The following is a 17,265-nucleotide window of genomic DNA, read 5'->3' on the forward strand; positions in this document are numbered from 1 at the left end:
CTGATCCATGAGACCTAACCTTTCCCCAAGAGCCACCTCAACGGGGTCCCACTGCATGTCTGCTCCCCACCCACGGCTACCTGAAGTCTGCCCCACAGGGATCTGCTCTCCCTGCCTCACCACACCTTCTGGTCCCAAATCCTGCAACACCATCCCTCATGCCAGGCTGCCCTGCAGCACTTGGCAGATAGGCGGCTTCCCCTTCTGAAATGCCCTCTGCCTCCAGGGATGCTACCTTCTCTTGTTGCTCCCCTGCCTTTCTGCTCACACTTGTGTCCCTCCTACAAGGGCTCCTCCCTTCCTCTCTCTGCCCTGTAAATGTTGGGGTTCTGGAAGCTCTGTGGCAGGTCCTCTCCCTCCTCCTTCTCCTCCAGCTCTCCCCAGGCAGCCTCATGCTCTCCCAGCACACCCTGACAGTCTAGGTCTGAATCTCCTCCCTGCATCTCTTTTCTGAGCTTTACAGCAAGAGACCCAATTGCCTCTGGACATTGCAGCTTTCTGAGTGTCCTACAAGCACCTCAAAATCATCTTGTCTAAAAGGTTGATTCTTTACCACTTTCTCCTCCAACCTGCTTGACAATCACTCCTGCTCAGCTGAAGAACCCCCATCCATCCAGGTGTGAAGCTGGGTATCAGCTGAGACCCAGCTTCCCTGCTACCCACCACCCCCAGGCAATCACCTTGTGCCTGTGCTATTTTCAAGCCCACTTGTTCCCCTCCAGGGCCATTCCCCTAACCTTGATCCAGACCCTCTCCCTTTAGTGTCCAAACTAAGGCAACCCTGCCCCATTCCACCCTTATTGTCCATTCTTCCCCCTGCAGCCAAAGAGAGTTTTCCAAAACATGTACATGATGGGGTTTCACTCCTACTTGAGATTCCACTAGGCTTCTGATGCCCTCAGCTCCTCAGCAAGGCTCATAGTCTAGCCCTTGCTCACACCCAGCCCTGTTCTCACCCCTGCCTCTCACCCCGGCTTCTGCTACCCTGCCCTGATGTGCTGTGCTCTTCCCTGGCCTCACTGAGACTTCGTTCCAGCCTCTTGCACCTGGTGACCTTTCTGCCCCAAATGCTCCCACCTCTTCTTTGCTAATTCTCCTCCTACCCTCCAGGATCCCCTGGCTCAGTCCCATTTTCACATCCACATCATGATACTGGCCATATCCCCAGTGAGTGTCCCTGCTTTTCTCTGTCCTTATCCTCTCCATGCCTGGTTCTGTTTTCTTGTCTGCTTTCCCCATTAGAACATGAGCTCTTGGGGGCACCTGGGTGGCTCGGTGGTTGAGTGACTGCCTTCGGCTCAGGTCATGATCCTGGGTCCTGGGATCAAGTCCTGCATTGGGCTCCCATCAGGGAACCTGCTTCTCCCTCTGCCTATGTCTCTGCCTCTCTCTCTGTGTCTCTCATGAACAAATAAATAAAATCTTTTTAAAAAAAGAACATGAGCTCTTTACAGATCCCCAAGTGTAACAGTGGCACACTAAAGACACCTTGATAAGTGCTACTTGAATAAATTAATACATGTATGAAGGACATTTGTTGTGTACTACTTACGTTATACACAAAGACATGTAACATAGCTTTGGGGCATGCATTTTCCAACAGCTTTAATGTATGAAGAAGACAGGAAGGCAGCAATTTTAGTGTTACAGGGGAATCTAGGAGCTAGCATTGGGGCTGAATGTGTGGGCTTTGGAGTCAGGAGCCCTGAGTTCAAATCCCAGCTCTGCTCCTTGCTCCTGATATGACTTTGGGAAAGTTATTTAACTTCTCAGCACCTAAGTTTCTCCATCTTTGAAATGATGGTGATTGTACTTAACTTTAAGGATTGTGGGGAGGGTTAGATGATGCTTGAAAACCTATCAAAGGGAGATATTGTCATTCCCATTTTATAGATGAAGAAGCTGAGAGTCAGATGTGATGTCCTTTACCCAAGGTTACACAGCTGGTAAGGAGCAGAGCTCAATTTAAACCCAGCCCATCTCTGTATGTGCCAAGGACTGGGGAAGCAGAAACATCATACCTCCAAGCTCTAAAATTTTAGTCTCTAGATAATAATATTCAGAAATATTCTGCATTTATGGCCTGAAAGAGATGCCTCATGAAGGATCAGCTTCCCTTCCTGGCTCATAGTAGGTGTTCAGTGTAACTCAAATAAATGCCTCCAAAGAGTTCCATCTAGTCTTCAACAATTCCCGTTCCCTGGACAGTGTCAGGAGGTCTGTTCCTTGGTCCTTTTTTTTTGCCAGGGTTTGGCAGCAAACTCTTCCTTATTCAGACCTTTCTCCTGTCCCAGCACTTCTTGGGGGAGGGTCATTAAGAAAGCTTTTTCCCAGGAAGAGCTGTGCCTTCTCCAAGTCTCCGGAGTTGAGTGCCTCAGTCCCTGGACTCTCAAAGGCTGCCCTTGTGGGTTTCAAAACAACCCACAGCCCCACAGGCTGAGAACCTGGCCCCCGAGCCCCCTATCTTTAGAAACCTAAGGTCAAGTCAGCTCTGGTAAAACCTAAAGAAAATAATTTGAGGATGTTTTCAAATAGTGTCTGGTGGAACAAAAGGGCAATTCATCCTGCATAGCTTTTAGTAATCTGCTTCCCATTCTGGGAATTAGATTGTTCAATTAAGCGAGAGGGCGCCGAGGCAGGCTGCATGACTCAAAAGTTTGCAGCATCCAAAATGTGGAAGGAGAGGGGACCTGAGCCAGCTCCCTCCTGGCTGCTTTGCCTCCTTCGCTATCCCTCTACCCCCACCCCCCATGCTGTTTCCAGGTTTCAAACTCCGGTTCAGAAAACAACTACATCAACAAGAAGGCATGTGTGTATGTGCACCCCTGCTAGCTAGGGACCTCATGTAAGTGTTTCTTTAATGAAAAATTCAGAGCCTGGAGTGGACTGGGAAAGCACACCATCTGCCCTGGCCCACTTTCTTTCCTGTGTGGACTTAGCCTTTCTCATTCACCAGCTGATGGGCATTCAGGATGCTATTGGGGGCAGTTTGCAAGGTGGTAGATATATGTCAGCTAGGAGACTCTTTATCTGGAAACCAGGTACTTGATGAGCACCCTGAGGTGCAGAATTTCAGGAGTCAGTGGGTGCATCACAGTATTTTGGGGGAGAGAAAGTCCAGCCCTTCAGTAGCTTCTCAAAGGATACCAGACACTGTCCCCAGGTCCTCTTCAAAAATACTATTCAAACGGAGTTTGTAGGTCACTCTTTCATTGCCAGGAAACTCTACTTCTGTGGTGCTCAAGCCACATGCATAAAGCAGTCCTTGGGAAAATGTGGCATAATTAAGCTTCCAGGGAGTCATATGGAAAAAATACAGATTCAGTGGGTCTGGGACAGGGTGCAGGAATTTTTGTATTTTTATCGAGCACTCCCCAAAGACTATGCTCTGAGGCATGCTGCTCTGTTATGATAATAGTCTTAAAGGTTTTATTTAATGGCCTGTAGTTTTTAAAGGAATTAAAGCCAGAGGCTACTAAGATTTAAGAAACAAAACACAAAAAATGTTGCTGGGGCACCTGGGTGGCCCAGTTGGTTAAGCATCTGACTTTTGGTTTCTGCACAGGTCATGATCTCAGGGTCTTGAGATTGAGCTGAGCACAGAGCCTATTTGAGATTTTCCCTCTCTCTCCCTCTGCGCTTCCTGTTCCTGTTCTCTCCACACTCTCTAAAATAAATAAATCTTTAAAAAACAAAAAACTGTTCTAACTATGTGATTGTCTACTTCCTTAAATAACTTGGACTTTTTTTGGTCTGACTTATACTAGTAGAGGGCAAAAGTCATACATGCTTACCTTTTTGTCTGCAGTATTAATATAGTGCCTGGTACATAGTAGATGCTCAGTAAATGTGTATGTAAGTGGATTTTCCCACTTCTGGCTCTAGGTCTGAAAGCTGGCTTCCTTTCAAGTAAATCCACAGCCCAATTTTGTTTGGGGGCCTGCCTGATTTCTCCAGCAGGGACTGGGGCCTGAGGGAGCCTGTAGACCAGTGCTAATTGGTGTCATTGGGTAATTAATGCAGAATCAGGCCCTGAGCAGATTCCCAGGGAGACAGACACTGAGGAAGGCTTTCATGCTTGGTGGGATGGGAGCTGCTTGCTCAAAGGACGTTCCCAGAGAGCTGAGACAACTGGCGTGGTCCAGCGGGGGTGGTTTGGCAGCCAGAATGGGGTTCGTGGAGTGAGTTTGGAGGGGGTTTGTGTTGGTGCCATGGTTCTGCACAATATGGAGCGTGGCGAGTTTGACTTTAAAGAAACACAAACCCCAGGCATGGGCTCTGGGAGCCAGGCCTGTGTCAACCCTGAAGAATTGATGGGTTCTAAAGGAAGACTGTGGCTGGCGGCATTGGCTCAGCATAGCCAGGGGTCCTCCCCCTCTTGTGGCCTGGGTCCTCTGGGATACCCCTACTCTCAGCATGCTATTCAAGGCTCCTGGGGATACTCCTCTGTTTTCCTTTTTTGCTTTTCCCTTTTGATCTCTGTGCTCCAGTATTCTCCAGGTAACCCATGCTCTGTTTTCTGGCTATCCCCTCTGTCTAAAACAGCCTTAACTCCCTCTCTCTCCTGACTAAATTCCATCATCCTTCAAAGTTTAGCTCAAATATCACTTCTTCCAGAACGATTTCCCTGAATCTTCTACATCAGGATTGGTTGGGTTTTGCCATAATAACAAACACTTCCAAAGATCTCAGTAGTTTAAAGCAATAGAGTTGCTTTCTTACTCACGCAACATCTTTGACAAAGGGCAGCAGGAGGGCTCATGTAGTCACTTGGGAACTCAGGCTTCTAGAGGCTTCATCTTGACATATTCCCTGTCATGACAACAACAGTAGGGAAAAGGAAACATGGTGAACCACACCACCTGGCTCTGGTGCCATTGGCCAAAGCAAGTTTGATGGCCACTATTTAGTTTGGCAGGCCACTATATATAATTTCACCTGCTGAAAGAGGGACCCCGCATCCAGGATGTGTATGGACAGTCCTTCAGTCTCCCGGCAACCTCAAGATAGGCTAGATGCTTCTTGGTCTTTTCAAAGCCCCCACACTTCCTTTGCTGTAGTCTTTGCCACTCTCACCATAAACCATCTGCTAACTGTCCTGTCTTTTCCCCTTTGAGTGAATCCACAAAGACAGAGGACTAGATCTTACTCCTCTCTGGCACCCTCATACCCAGCCCTGGGTTTGGCTCAGAAGAAGTGCTTGGCAAAGGGTGGAGGGCAGGTAAATGAATCAGTGGCCCATCCTGCCCTTCTATAGCACTAGCTTTGCCCAGGGTGGGGTCAGGGTGGGTCTCAAGCCCCCGTGACTCTCCCTCCTCCCCTCTGCAGGCGCCGGGTCTTGGCCATCTCAGATGGGATCGAGCACATTGGGAACCTCCGCTGGGAGCTGGCTTTGTGTCTCCTGGCAGCCTGGACCATCTGCTACTTCTGCATCTGGAAAGGGACCAAATCCACAGGAAAGGTAAGAGGTGTATCATCAAGCAACTAGCCATGGGCAGGGGAGGATGTGAGCTGTCCTGTATGAGATCACAGGTGACCCAGAGAATGCCAAGGAGTTCACATTGCAAAAGTCAGCTCTTCCGTTGGGAGTTAGGAGGAGCACTAGACTGGGAGTCCACTCTGGAGCCCACAGCTAGAATCCCAGTGTACTACTTCCTTGCCACATACCTCAGGCCTATTCAGTTCTGCCTCCTGAGCCTCAGTTTGCTCATCTGTGCAATAACAAAGCCTGTCCTGTCTTATTGAGAGCTGTGCAAGGAAAGGAGAGGTAAAGTGCTTTGAAAACTGGAAGTACTAAACTATCACCATGTAGTTTTTGTGATGAAGACACATGCTCCAGGTGTGTGTGAGGGCAGGAAATGCTGGCTGCCTACCCTGATAGACCCCAAGACCTCATCCACCTGGAGTCTGTGGAGGGGAGGGCAGATGCTTCCATCTTGTCGCCTTGCTGTGCCATCTGTACCCCATAGCTCTGGGGCCTGTATCCCTCAGGGAAGAGAAATGGAAGGAGGCAGCCAGCTCTCACCAGGCCTGGCTAAGAAGTTACTACAGGCACCTGGCCAGAACCTAAAGCATGACCTCACCTATGGGCCAGGGAGGCTTGAAATGTTGGGGAGCATGGGGACAACTTTAGCACAGCCATCTATACCACAAGGATCAATACAGAGGTTATACATGTAGCTCATGGACAAAGGTAGCCCACTCACATGTTTTATTTAAGAAAAGGAAGTAAAGAATTAGATGCCAACATTTGAAAATCTGGAGATTAGATTTCATGTTGAAAAAGGAAATGTGGGGATCCCTGGGTGGCGCAGCGGTTTGGCGCCTGCCTTTGGCCCGGGGCGCGATCCTGGAGACCCGGGATCGAATCCCACGTCGGGCTCCCGGTGCATGGAGCCTGCTTCTCCCTCTGCCTGTGTCTCTGCCTCTCTCTCTATCTCTCTGTGACTATCATAAATAAATACAAAAAAAAAAAAATGAAAAAGGAAATGTGATTCTGGTATCCTTTGGAAAGTTGAAAGGTGTAAGTGCTAATTGTGGTAAATTGTGGTGAAAGGTGGGATGCCTGGGTGGCTCAGTGGTTGAGCATCTGCCTTTTACTCAGGTTGTGATCCCAAGGACCTGGGATCAAGTCCCACTTCAGGTTCCCCACAGAGAACCTGCTTCTCCCTTTGCCTATGTCTCTGTGTGTCATGAATAAATAAATAAAATCTTTAAAAAGAAAAAAAAAGTTGGAAGATTTGGCGATACTGGGCCTGCATACCTGCACAGCAGCATTTGGCTGAGCTGAGCAGCAGCCACCTCCTTCTAGAGATACTCTGGTTGGCCACAGTCCCCACCATTCCCTATTGCCTTGACTATCTGGCTGAATGTCAGTGCTAATAGTTTCCTCATTTGTGCTGTTCCATTTTTTTCTTGTGGGAAAGAGAACATGAAGCTTTTCTTATTTCTGGCTCACTAAGACCATGTCACTCCTTACCTGCCTGTTTCCAGTAGATATCACCTTCATTCTAAGCTGTTGGTTGGGTTGGGGCTAACAATCAACCTCTAAGGAAGTGGGAACTTAATAACTCTGCATCCTTTTACAAAAGATGGTTCCCTCAGCTCCCACAGGGGTAAGTGTTTGACAGGTGGACGGACCTGCTAGAGGGAACTTAGGAGAGCAGAAAACAGATACCAACAAGCCCCCATGCTATGGGGTACTAGAAAGGAATCATAATGTGCCTGGAGGATCAGAGAAAGATCTGATTTTGCTGATCCTTGCTTTCTCTAGTTTGTCTCATGAAAGCCATAGGATTTTTCCCATTTTTTCCAAATCTAATCAGTGCATTATTGACATACTTCTTTAGAGTATATACACTTTACTCCTGTTCCCCTCTTTGGTGCCTCTTCTGGCTAAAGAGGAGAATGACTTGGAGGGGTGAAGAACCAGAGTCTGTGATCTGGATTCACTTCTCAGGTCTGTCACTCATTAGCCATCACCTTAGCATGTCACTTAACTTCTGTGAGCCTCAGTTTCCTCTTCTGCAAAATAGGGATTGAAATCAGGCTTGTCTTATGGGGTGGTTGCCAGCATGAGATGCAAGGATGCATGTTCAGTGCTTAGTAGAGTTTAATTAATAGCAAGTGCTGAATAATGGTTATCTTAAAAAGTCTTGTTGTAAAGATAAAATTTATTCATTTGAGAAGTAGTTTCTGGGTATACCTAGCATTATTCAGTGGCTATCCACAGATGAATAAAACACAGCCTCTACCCTACCTAGTCAACATATGTGAGAGTACTTAATGAACTGTAAACAGGAGGGATACTATTACTGCTTCTACCACAATTAGCACTTTCTTGGGAGTCAGTGCCAAGGCCAGTGGGCTTGGCTGGATGACAGTTGTGTGTGGTCAGGGCAACAGCCATTGGACAAGGTGTCAGTGCATACATGTGCTTGGGTTGTCCCATGTGCACATGTGGCCTTGAGTTCCTGGGCCCAGGACATAGGTCATAACAAAATTTCGGTCCTCTCAGCCCTCAGAGGGAAACTGAGTCCCATGATAGGGCCACTTGCCATCGGCTGGGCCATCGAGACTGTGTGTCGAGAATTCTTATGCAGGCACTGGGCTTCAAGAGAGGATCGGCAGGCTGCATTCTTGGAATTTTAAAAGAGGCATATGGGAAGGCATGGGAGAGAACATTCATCCACAGCCTTCTGCTCACTGCACACTCTGCCAGGCATTTTTCATTCACATTAGCACACAAAATCTGCAACCTGGAGAAATATTACCTCTATTTTATAGATGGAGACCCAGAGGCTAAGAGGCTGAGAAGCCTGGGCTGAGTTACATGAAGATTTTGTGCCTCAACACTGACCCAGAGCTGCTCCCATCTTACCTGTACTTGGACTTGATCACATTTTAGAATGTTGTGATATTTTGAGGGATGTCCTTTCACACATTCTGCTTGAGCCTACTTATTCTTGTCTCTAGTAGACATGGTAATGATGGCAGTAGTAGCAGTGCTCGTAATAGTAATGGGTAATCATCATTGAGTGCTTCTCATGCCCACTCCATCCAAATCGTGAAAAAACCCCAGGCGACAGGGACAATTGTTATCTCTGTTTCCTATAAGGAAACTGAAGCTTGTGGAAATAGGTAAGTAACTTGCTTAAGGACCCTCAGGTAGGAAGCAGGCCCCAAGCCTGTGCTTTGGATGAATGTGCTGTCTTGCCTATCATCTGTGACATAGAGACAATGACAGTTTTTGATGGGCTGGTTATAAAGAGGCAGTTAATGAGATAGCTTAGCACATAGTGGATGCTCAGAGGTTGGTTGCAGCTGGATCTAGATTGTGCTTTTTCAGGAAAGTGCTGAAAACAGATGAACCAATTAAGCATTTTCCTAAAGACTCAGTTTTAGGAGCTTTTCTACCTGTTTCATGCTAAAGACCAGGGCTAGCATCCAGGCTAGGACGTGGTTTTCCAGAGCTGTGTGATTTCTTGGAAATCATCTGACCTACCCCCAACCCTTATTTTATCATTCAGGAAACTGAGGCTCAGAGAGCAGAAGGGATTTGTCCAAGGTTGCACTGTAAGTGGTAGGTGTCAGCTCAGGAACTAGAGCCTGGTGGCCCAGCTCCTCAGCTATTTATAAATGATGAGGTTCTGATGGTTTCAGGGGACCAGCAGTCCCTGATCGGCGCACGGTGTCTTCTCAGGAGAGGGGCTGATGCTTTTCTTACTGTTTATTGTTCACCTCACTTTGGATATAAGCCGAGAGTCCAAAGGTTTTTCAGGTTCTGTACAAAAACAGCTAAAAATAAACACAGGTCATCTGAGTCTTCCTGAGTGGGCAGCTGCCGCCCCTGTCTCTGGCTGTGGGGCCCTGGCCAGAGCCACTTTCATGAGGCTGTCCAAGGAAGGAGAACCCTGTCTTTCTGCTCTTGGCCAGGCCACGGATAAGTCCCAGCCTGCTTCCCATACTCAGACCTCAACAGAAAATTCTGAAATTCCATTAACCTGAGAAAAGTTTCCTGGCCCCCTCTTATACCCAAGGTCAAAACTATACCCCCAGCTTTGACTTAATTCAACAAACACGGCTGCTGCTCCTGGCAGCAGACACTGCAGGCCCAGCCAGTTAGCAGGTAACCATCTAAGTGCAGATTAGGGATCAGGTCACAGATGAGTCTGTGATAAGGTCCCAGGTGAAGGCCCAGCTACACTCCAGCAGTTTAACAGTCAGCACATGGGCTCCTACTCTTGAGTCTGCACTGGCATTAGCATTCCCCCCATGGACAGTCTCTGTGGATGTCCTTCAGTACCATCCTCTCCTGCACCCCTTTCGAGTGCTTTACAGTCCTCTGATGTCACAGAGGCCAGCATTTAGGATCTCCCCAGGGTCAGAAGAATCTGCTCTGGGCTGGAGAGACACTAACTAGGTTCCAGCTTCGGTATGTAGCAAGGGGTCACATAACTGTTCTTTTTTTCTTTTTTTTTTTTTTTAAGATTTTTATTTATTTATTCATGAAAGTCACAGAGAGAGAAAGAGAGAGAGAGAGAGGCAGAGACACAGGCAGAGGGAGAAGCAGGCTCCATGCAGGGAGCCCAATGTGGGACTCGATCCCGGGACTCCAGGATCATGCCCTGGGCTGAAGGCAGGTGCTAAAACACTGAGCTGCCCAGAGATTTCCCATAACTGTTCTTAATAAATATTTGTAGAATGAATGAACTCCACCTGCACCTGGGGCTCCCTGCAAGGTGCTGGGGTACAGTAGAGAGGATGGTGGGCAACCTTGTCTCCATAGAGCATACAGCCTAGAGTATCAGTGTATTAGTGCTCACATTCACAATAGAACAGTTAGAGTATTATTGCTAGCATTCACAATAGAACAGTTAAGAGAATCAGATGCTACAAATGTGAGGATTCTAAAGGCTGAGAATTGGCTCTGGAATATTGGAATATAGGATGTCGGAACTGGGAGACATCTTGGTTTTTAAGTTCAAACCCTATTTTACAAATAAGGAAGTAGAGGCCCAGAGAAGTTGTGAGGTTTGCCCAAGGCCACCCAGTTTGGAAAGAGCAGGGTGGGAATAAAGCCCAGGTCTGTCTGCTGTCCCTAAACCTAATCCTCATCTGCTCTCATGCCCCCCAGCTGGGAATTCATATGCAGGCTCAGTGTGAACACATTGATTGTAGTTCTAAGCACACAGTAGGTACTCAGAAAGCTATTTACTTCCCTACCACAGTGTAACAGCTACAGTTTGAGCTCTGCACACTTACTTTTTTTCTCTCTTTAGGCACTATTGGAAATTCTAGAAATCTGGATTAGAAAAATAAATAAAAACTTTTCTCATTTATTTATTAAATTCTGCAAAGATGGAGGGTTCTAGGATACTTTCTTCAGGAAGACACATCCAGACTGTTTGCACCTTGTAATCTTCCGGATATCAATAGTTTTACTCTGGATAATTGAAATCAAGTGACCACCACATGGAGACATCTTTGTGATTTTCTGTCTCCTTGGTTTTATAGTTTGTTTTTAAAGACTATTTTTTAGAGCAGTTTTAGGTTCATAGCAAAATAGAGGTGGAAGTACAGAGATTTCCTATATATCCCCTGCTCCTACAATATGTATAACCTCCCTCTTTAATTAAAATCCCCCACCAGAGTTGGGCATTTGCTACAATTGATAAACCCACACTGGCACATCATCATCACCCAAAGTCCATAGTTTACATGAGGGTTCACTCTTGATGATGTACATTCTGTGCATTTGGATGAATGTATAATGACATGTGTCCACCATTATAGTATCATACAGAATAGTCTCACTGCTCTAAAAATCCTTTGTGCTCCACCATTTCATCTCCCTCACACTCAGCTCCTGGCAACCACTCATCTTGTCACTGTCTCCATAGTTTCTACTTTTCCAGAATGTCATATCATTGGAACCATACAGTACGTGGCCTTTTCAGACTTGCTTCCTTCACTTAGTGACATGCATTAAGGTTCCTCCGTGTCGTTTGATGGCTTGAAAGTTCATTTCTTTTTAGCACTGAATAATATTGCATTGTCTGGATGGATGTACCACAATTTATCCATCCATTCACCTTTTTAAAAATTGGCTTATTTGAGTATAGTTGACACACATGTTACATTAGTTTCAAGCGTACAACATAGTGATTCAATATCTCTGTATGTTATGCTGTGCTCACATCTGGAGCTCCTGTCTGTCACCATAAAACACTATTATAATTCAACTATTTTCCCAGTGCTTACCTTTCATTCCTGTGACTTACTCATTCCAACCTGTATCTGCCACTCTTCACCCATTTTGCCCATCCCCCTACCTTACCTCCCCTCTGGCAACCATCAGTTTGTTCTCTGTATTTATAGGTATGGTTCTATTTTTTTGTTTATTCATTGTTTTGTTTTTTAGATTTCACATATAAGTAAAATTTTAGGGCATTTATCTTTCTCTGTCAGACTTACTAGCATAATACACTCGAGGTCCATCCATATTTTTTATACACACACACACACACACACACATACACCACAGCTTATTTATCCATTCATCTATTGATAGACACTTAGGTTGCTTCTATATCTTAGCTATTATAAGTAATACTGAAATAAACAAGGGTGCATATCCATTCACCTATTGACATTTTGGGTACTTCTGAGTTTGGCAATTATTAATGAAGCTGTTATAAACATTTGTGTGCAGATTTTTGTGTGGACATAAGTTTTCAACTCGTTTGGATTAAATACCAAGGAGTGTGATTGCTAGATTGTATGGTGAGTTTCGTTTTGTTTTGTTTTTAAAATTTATTTATTTATTTATTTGAGAGAGAGAGAGAGAGAGTGTGTGTGTGTGTGTGTGTGTGTGTGTGAATGCATGGGGTGGGTGAGGGGCAGAAGGAAAGGGAAAGAGAAACCCAAGCTGTCTCCACACCTAGCACAGAGCCTGATGCAGGGCTCAATCTCAAGATCACGACCTGAGCCAAAACCAAGAGTTGGATGCTTAACCGACTGTGCCACCCAGGCACTCTAATGAGGGTTTGTTTTGTAAGAAGCTGCCAAACTGTCTTCCAAAGTTGCTGTACCATTTTGCATTCCCACCAGCAGTTAATTACCGTTAATATTATTTTACATCCTCACCACCAGTTGGTGCTGTGAGTGTTTTGGAATTTGGCTATTCTAATAGGTGTGTAGTGGTATCTCATTGTTTTAATTTTCATTTCTCTGATGACAGATGATGCAGAGCATATTTTCATATGCTTACTTGACTTCTGTATATCTTATTTGATTAGGTGTATGTTAAGGCCTTGGGCCCATTTTGTAATCAGGTTACTCTCTTATTGTTGACTTTAAGGGTTTTTTTTGTGTGTGTATTTTAGTTAATAGTCCTTTATCAGATGTGTCTCTTGCAACTGTTTTCTTTCAGTCTTTGGTTTGTCGTCTCACTCTTCTTGACATGATCTTTGGCGGAACAGAAATTTTTCATTTTAAACTTTTTTTTTTTTAATTTTTATTTATTTATGATAGTCAGAGAGAGAGAGAGAGAGAGAGAGAGAGAGAGAGGCAGAGTCACAGGCAGAGGGCGAAGCAGGCTCCATGCACCGGGAGCCCGACGTGGGATTTGATCCCGGGTCTCCAGGATTGCGCCCTGGGCCAAAGGCAGGCGCTAAACCGATGCGCCACCCAGGGATCCCGAAATTTTTCATTTTAATGAAATATATCTTACCAAATGTATCATGGATCCTGCCATTGGTGTTGTGTCTGAAAAATCATTGCCAGGGTCCCCAGATGGCTTAGTCAGTTAAATGTCTGACTCTCAATTTTGGCTCAGGTCATGATTTCAGGGTTGTGAGTTCAAGCCTGGCATTAGGCTCCACACTGGGCATGGAGCTTACTTAAGATTCTCTCTCTTCCTCTGTCCTGTCCCTCAACCCTCCCTCTCTAAAAATAATAATAATAAAATTAATTGCCATATCCAAAGTTACCTAGGTTTTCTCCAGTTATCTTCCAAGAGCTTTATAGTTTTGTGTTTCATATTAGGTCTGTGATCATTTTGAGTTAATTTTTGTGAATGATGTAAATAAGGTCTGTGTCTAGATCTATTTATTTTTTACATGTAGATGTCCATTTGTTGAAAAGATCAACTTTTCTCTGGTCTTTTTTTTTTTTTTTTTGGTTTTTGTTTTATTATTCATCAGCCAAATTCATCTTGATCCATTCATTCCTCCCTGGTCTCATAAACCTGAAATTGCCAGGTCATTTTTGATAACTTCTCCCTTTATATCTCATCCAGTTATTGACCAAGTCTCCTTTTGTAATATCCCTGGCAAATATCCTGTCCTCTCCATTTTTGTTGTCCATCTATCTACTCCCTCACCTGCACACGTAGCTCCCTAGTACCTTCAGAGTGAAAACTGCTCTTAGAATTTCCCGTTTGTACAAACTTATTGCTGACATGCAGAAAAATACAAATGAAATACAATGTTTTCTATGAAACAGCAATTTCAAATAAATTATCTGTGTTACTATCTTCATTCTATTTTATCAGATGACAGCATGTGAAGCAATGTCATGGTTTTGCAATATTTTCCCAATACCTCTATGCATATTTGTTGAAGATGAAAAAAATCTGGTCATTACTAGCTGTCCTTCTTTTGTAGCTTTGCTAAACCTTAGTCTAATTCAGGGATTAGCCAAATCAGGCCAATGGCCTGTTTTTGTAAATAAAGTTTTATTGGAACACAGCCACATCCATTCCTGTAAGCATTGTCTGTGGCTACTCTTGTGCTACAAAAGCAGCAGAGTTGAATGGTTGTGACAGAGACTCTGTGATCCGCAAAGCCTAAAATATTCATTCTCTGGTACAGAAAACATTTGTGGATCTGCAATCTAACTCATGCAGACTCTTTGCCATTTAACGAGAAACTAACATAAAAAGCTGTCACCCAAAGCATGGCCCGTTTAAAACACTGCAAAACTACGATGATAATTGCAATGGAGAGCTCTTCTGAAAGATCCTTAAAATCTTACCCCAGGCTTCTTAGCCCCAAAATGTGCTATTTATTGTATCCAAATGCTCACTTGCTATAGATGTTGCTCATTCACTCATTCATTCATCCAGTAAGTGTCTTTTGCACACTTACTGTGTGCTGGGTACCAGGCTGGGGCTCTTTTCAATGGTGAATGATCCAGACCATGGAGCTTATGGCTTGGGCGGGGAGATGGAGAATGAACAAGTCACACAAATTCTATGTGTGGAAGAAAAACAGACCTGGGAGAGGAAAGAATGAGGGCAGAGGAACCCCTCAGAGGAGTCAGAGAAGGGTTTTGTCAAGAAGAGTATCCCATCATCAAAGGGAAGGACAAGAAGGGATTGGCCAGGTGAGCAGCACATGTAAAATTCTCAAATGGAAAGGACCTAGCAAATGTACAGTCAAGCAAATTGGGGCCCACATAGAATCAGTGGTGGCAGGAGATGGGACAGAGGAGATTGGCAGTAGACAGACCTCCCAGGCCATAGGGAAAGGTCAGGATTTTATTCTGAGTGTGATGGAGAGCCCCTGAGAGTTCTTTTTTTTTATTTTTCTTTTTCCCCTGAGAGTTCTTAAGCATGAGTAGTATAATATGATTTTCGTCCTTAAAAGCTGTCTCTGGCTGCTTGTTGCATATGGATGGGTGGGAGTCAGAGAGGCTACAAGGAGCCCTGTTAGCAGGTGACCAAGGTGGAGGTGACAGTGGAATAGAGAGAAGTGTCATGTTGGATGCCTTTGGGTATGGCATCCTTGTTCTGGGGCCAGAAGGTGCACAGGGGTTCAAGACCTTGCATCCTTTGACTTTTGAATGGGCATGGCTTGCCCCAGCCTCTGGCCTGGATACTCTGAGATACTCTGCCCTCCACAGGCAGCTGTCCTGCCCACCGGATAGTCAGGGTGTCCCCTCATGCTGTCCCCCACTCCCTCCCCAGCTGGCTCCTGTTCTTTGCTCTCTCCTCTGCCCAATTTCTTCTTCTGTCCTCCTCCTCGGTGGATGATTTATGGATTTTTCCCCCTCGTTTCCTGGTCTCCAGGAGCAGAGGTTGGGAGGGGAGGGCACTGCAAAAACAATTCTGGTCCCTTCCCCCGCCTCCTACTTACTATTGCCACTTTAAAGGAAGCTGCAGGATTAGCTGAGATTTTAAGAAGAATCCTGCCTTTTCACTGCTTTGGGGCTCTGTTTTTATTCTTTTCAGAGCTCCAGGACACCAAGGCAGGAGAAAAGAAAACACACACACACACACACACACACACACACACACTCACACAGAAACAGCTGCAAATAGCCCTGAATTGATTTTTTTCCTTTCCCTTCCTTCATTCACCAGCAAGTAGAGGAATTGGAGGTGGCACAAGGACTCTTAAACAGCCCGTGTCATCTGCATGATGATAATAGGAAAGCAAATGCTTTAAGTGGCACTTTGTTTGATCTAGGCCTTGTTCTAAAGCCCTCACAACATTAACCCACTGAGTCCTCACAGCAACCCTCAGAGAAAGGTATAACTGTTACTCCCATTTTGCAGATGAGAAAACCAAAGATCACGGGGCTTAAGCTATGTGCCCTAAGATCTTGGGGGACCAGAGTGTACTGGGATAGAGAAGGAGTGGGGTGGGGCCCCTGGGCAGGTGAGGGCACCTACTCCAGGCAGCCTGCCCTAGAGCTGCCTCATGGAGGCACAGTCCAGAGGGGCCATTGGAGGCTCCTCCCTGGAGTGTGTGCCTTTTTTCTCCATCGGCACCCCCCACACACCCCACAATCAAGGCGGTTTGGAACCGCCAGCAGGGAAAGGACCAGGAGCCCCACACAGAAAATTTATTCTTCAGGAGCACCCTGTAAAGTGGCTAATGGATTCAATGAGGCATAAAGCAGGAGTAAAGGGGGCAGGGGAAATAAAAGGGAAAGATGTGTGAAAGGGAAGAGAACAGGCCCAGAGAGGGAACTGGGCAGCGCTGTCTCTCGGCCCTCAAGTGGCCTTTGTTGCAGCCCGAAGCAAGTGGGGACGGCGTTGGTGGCAGGGCTCTCCCAGTGGCCCGGCTGATGTCTGCATTCAGAGAGGAAACTAGAGCGCTCATGAGATGCATGCAGAGAGCCCAGGCGGCCCGCGCAGGGAGATCCCTGCCCTCAGGCCCCCAGAACCTGAGGACACCCGAAGCCGCTGCCGAGGGGTTTTTGTGCCCAGTTGGGAGTGCTTCTCCCACAACTGTGGTTTGGGGAGAGCCATAGATTGTCACATTAAGTCAAAAGAGTTTAGCATCTTGATTCAACCCTTTCTTTGGCCTTGAATGACAGCGCTTCACCTTTAGCGGGAACCCTGGCAGCGAGGAAGGTTGGAAAGGAGGGAAGCTTTGTGACTCAGTAATACCGTCTTTATTAAAGCACAAAGGCCCCCCAAAGTCCGAGTGGTTGCTGGATGGGAGGGGTTCTGGAGGGCTGGCCGCCTCCTGAGAAAGCCTGTTGGAGCACACTGCAAGGGGGACCTGGGTGGGGGCAGCAGGCACTGTTAACCCTTGTGGAGCAGAGCACCTCTGGGTACCTGACACTCTGTGGAGCGCGCCCACTTGTGTGGCCTCCCTGGGAAATGGGAACCCACCCTCCCAAAGTGGCAGGCATAGAAGAGTCAAAGTGGCTTCACTCTCAATGTGAGAGACCAAGTGCAGTGCTTTTGGAGAACTAAACCAGAAGTGAGTCGGTACTTATTTTATGCCTGTTGAATATTAGCAGTCC

The 17,265-nt window shown here is 46.1% G+C and overlaps 1 protein-coding gene across 1 annotated transcript in view; it reads left to right on the forward strand.

The window, feature by feature from the left end:
* Positions 1 to 17,265, forward strand: part of SLC6A11 (solute carrier family 6 member 11) — a 127,984-nt gene that overhangs the window by 23,094 nt on the left and 87,625 nt on the right. The window contains exon 5 of the mRNA XM_041761552.1: positions 5,329 to 5,461. Within this exon, the coding sequence (XP_041617486.1) occupies positions 5,329 to 5,461 (133 nt within the window). The remainder of the gene's footprint in view (positions 1 to 5,328; positions 5,462 to 17,265) is intronic.

Source organism: Vulpes lagopus, chromosome 7 (assembly GCF_018345385.1).
Source record: "Vulpes lagopus strain Blue_001 chromosome 7, ASM1834538v1, whole genome shotgun sequence".
Lineage (NCBI taxonomy): Eukaryota > Metazoa > Chordata > Mammalia > Carnivora > Canidae > Vulpes > Vulpes lagopus.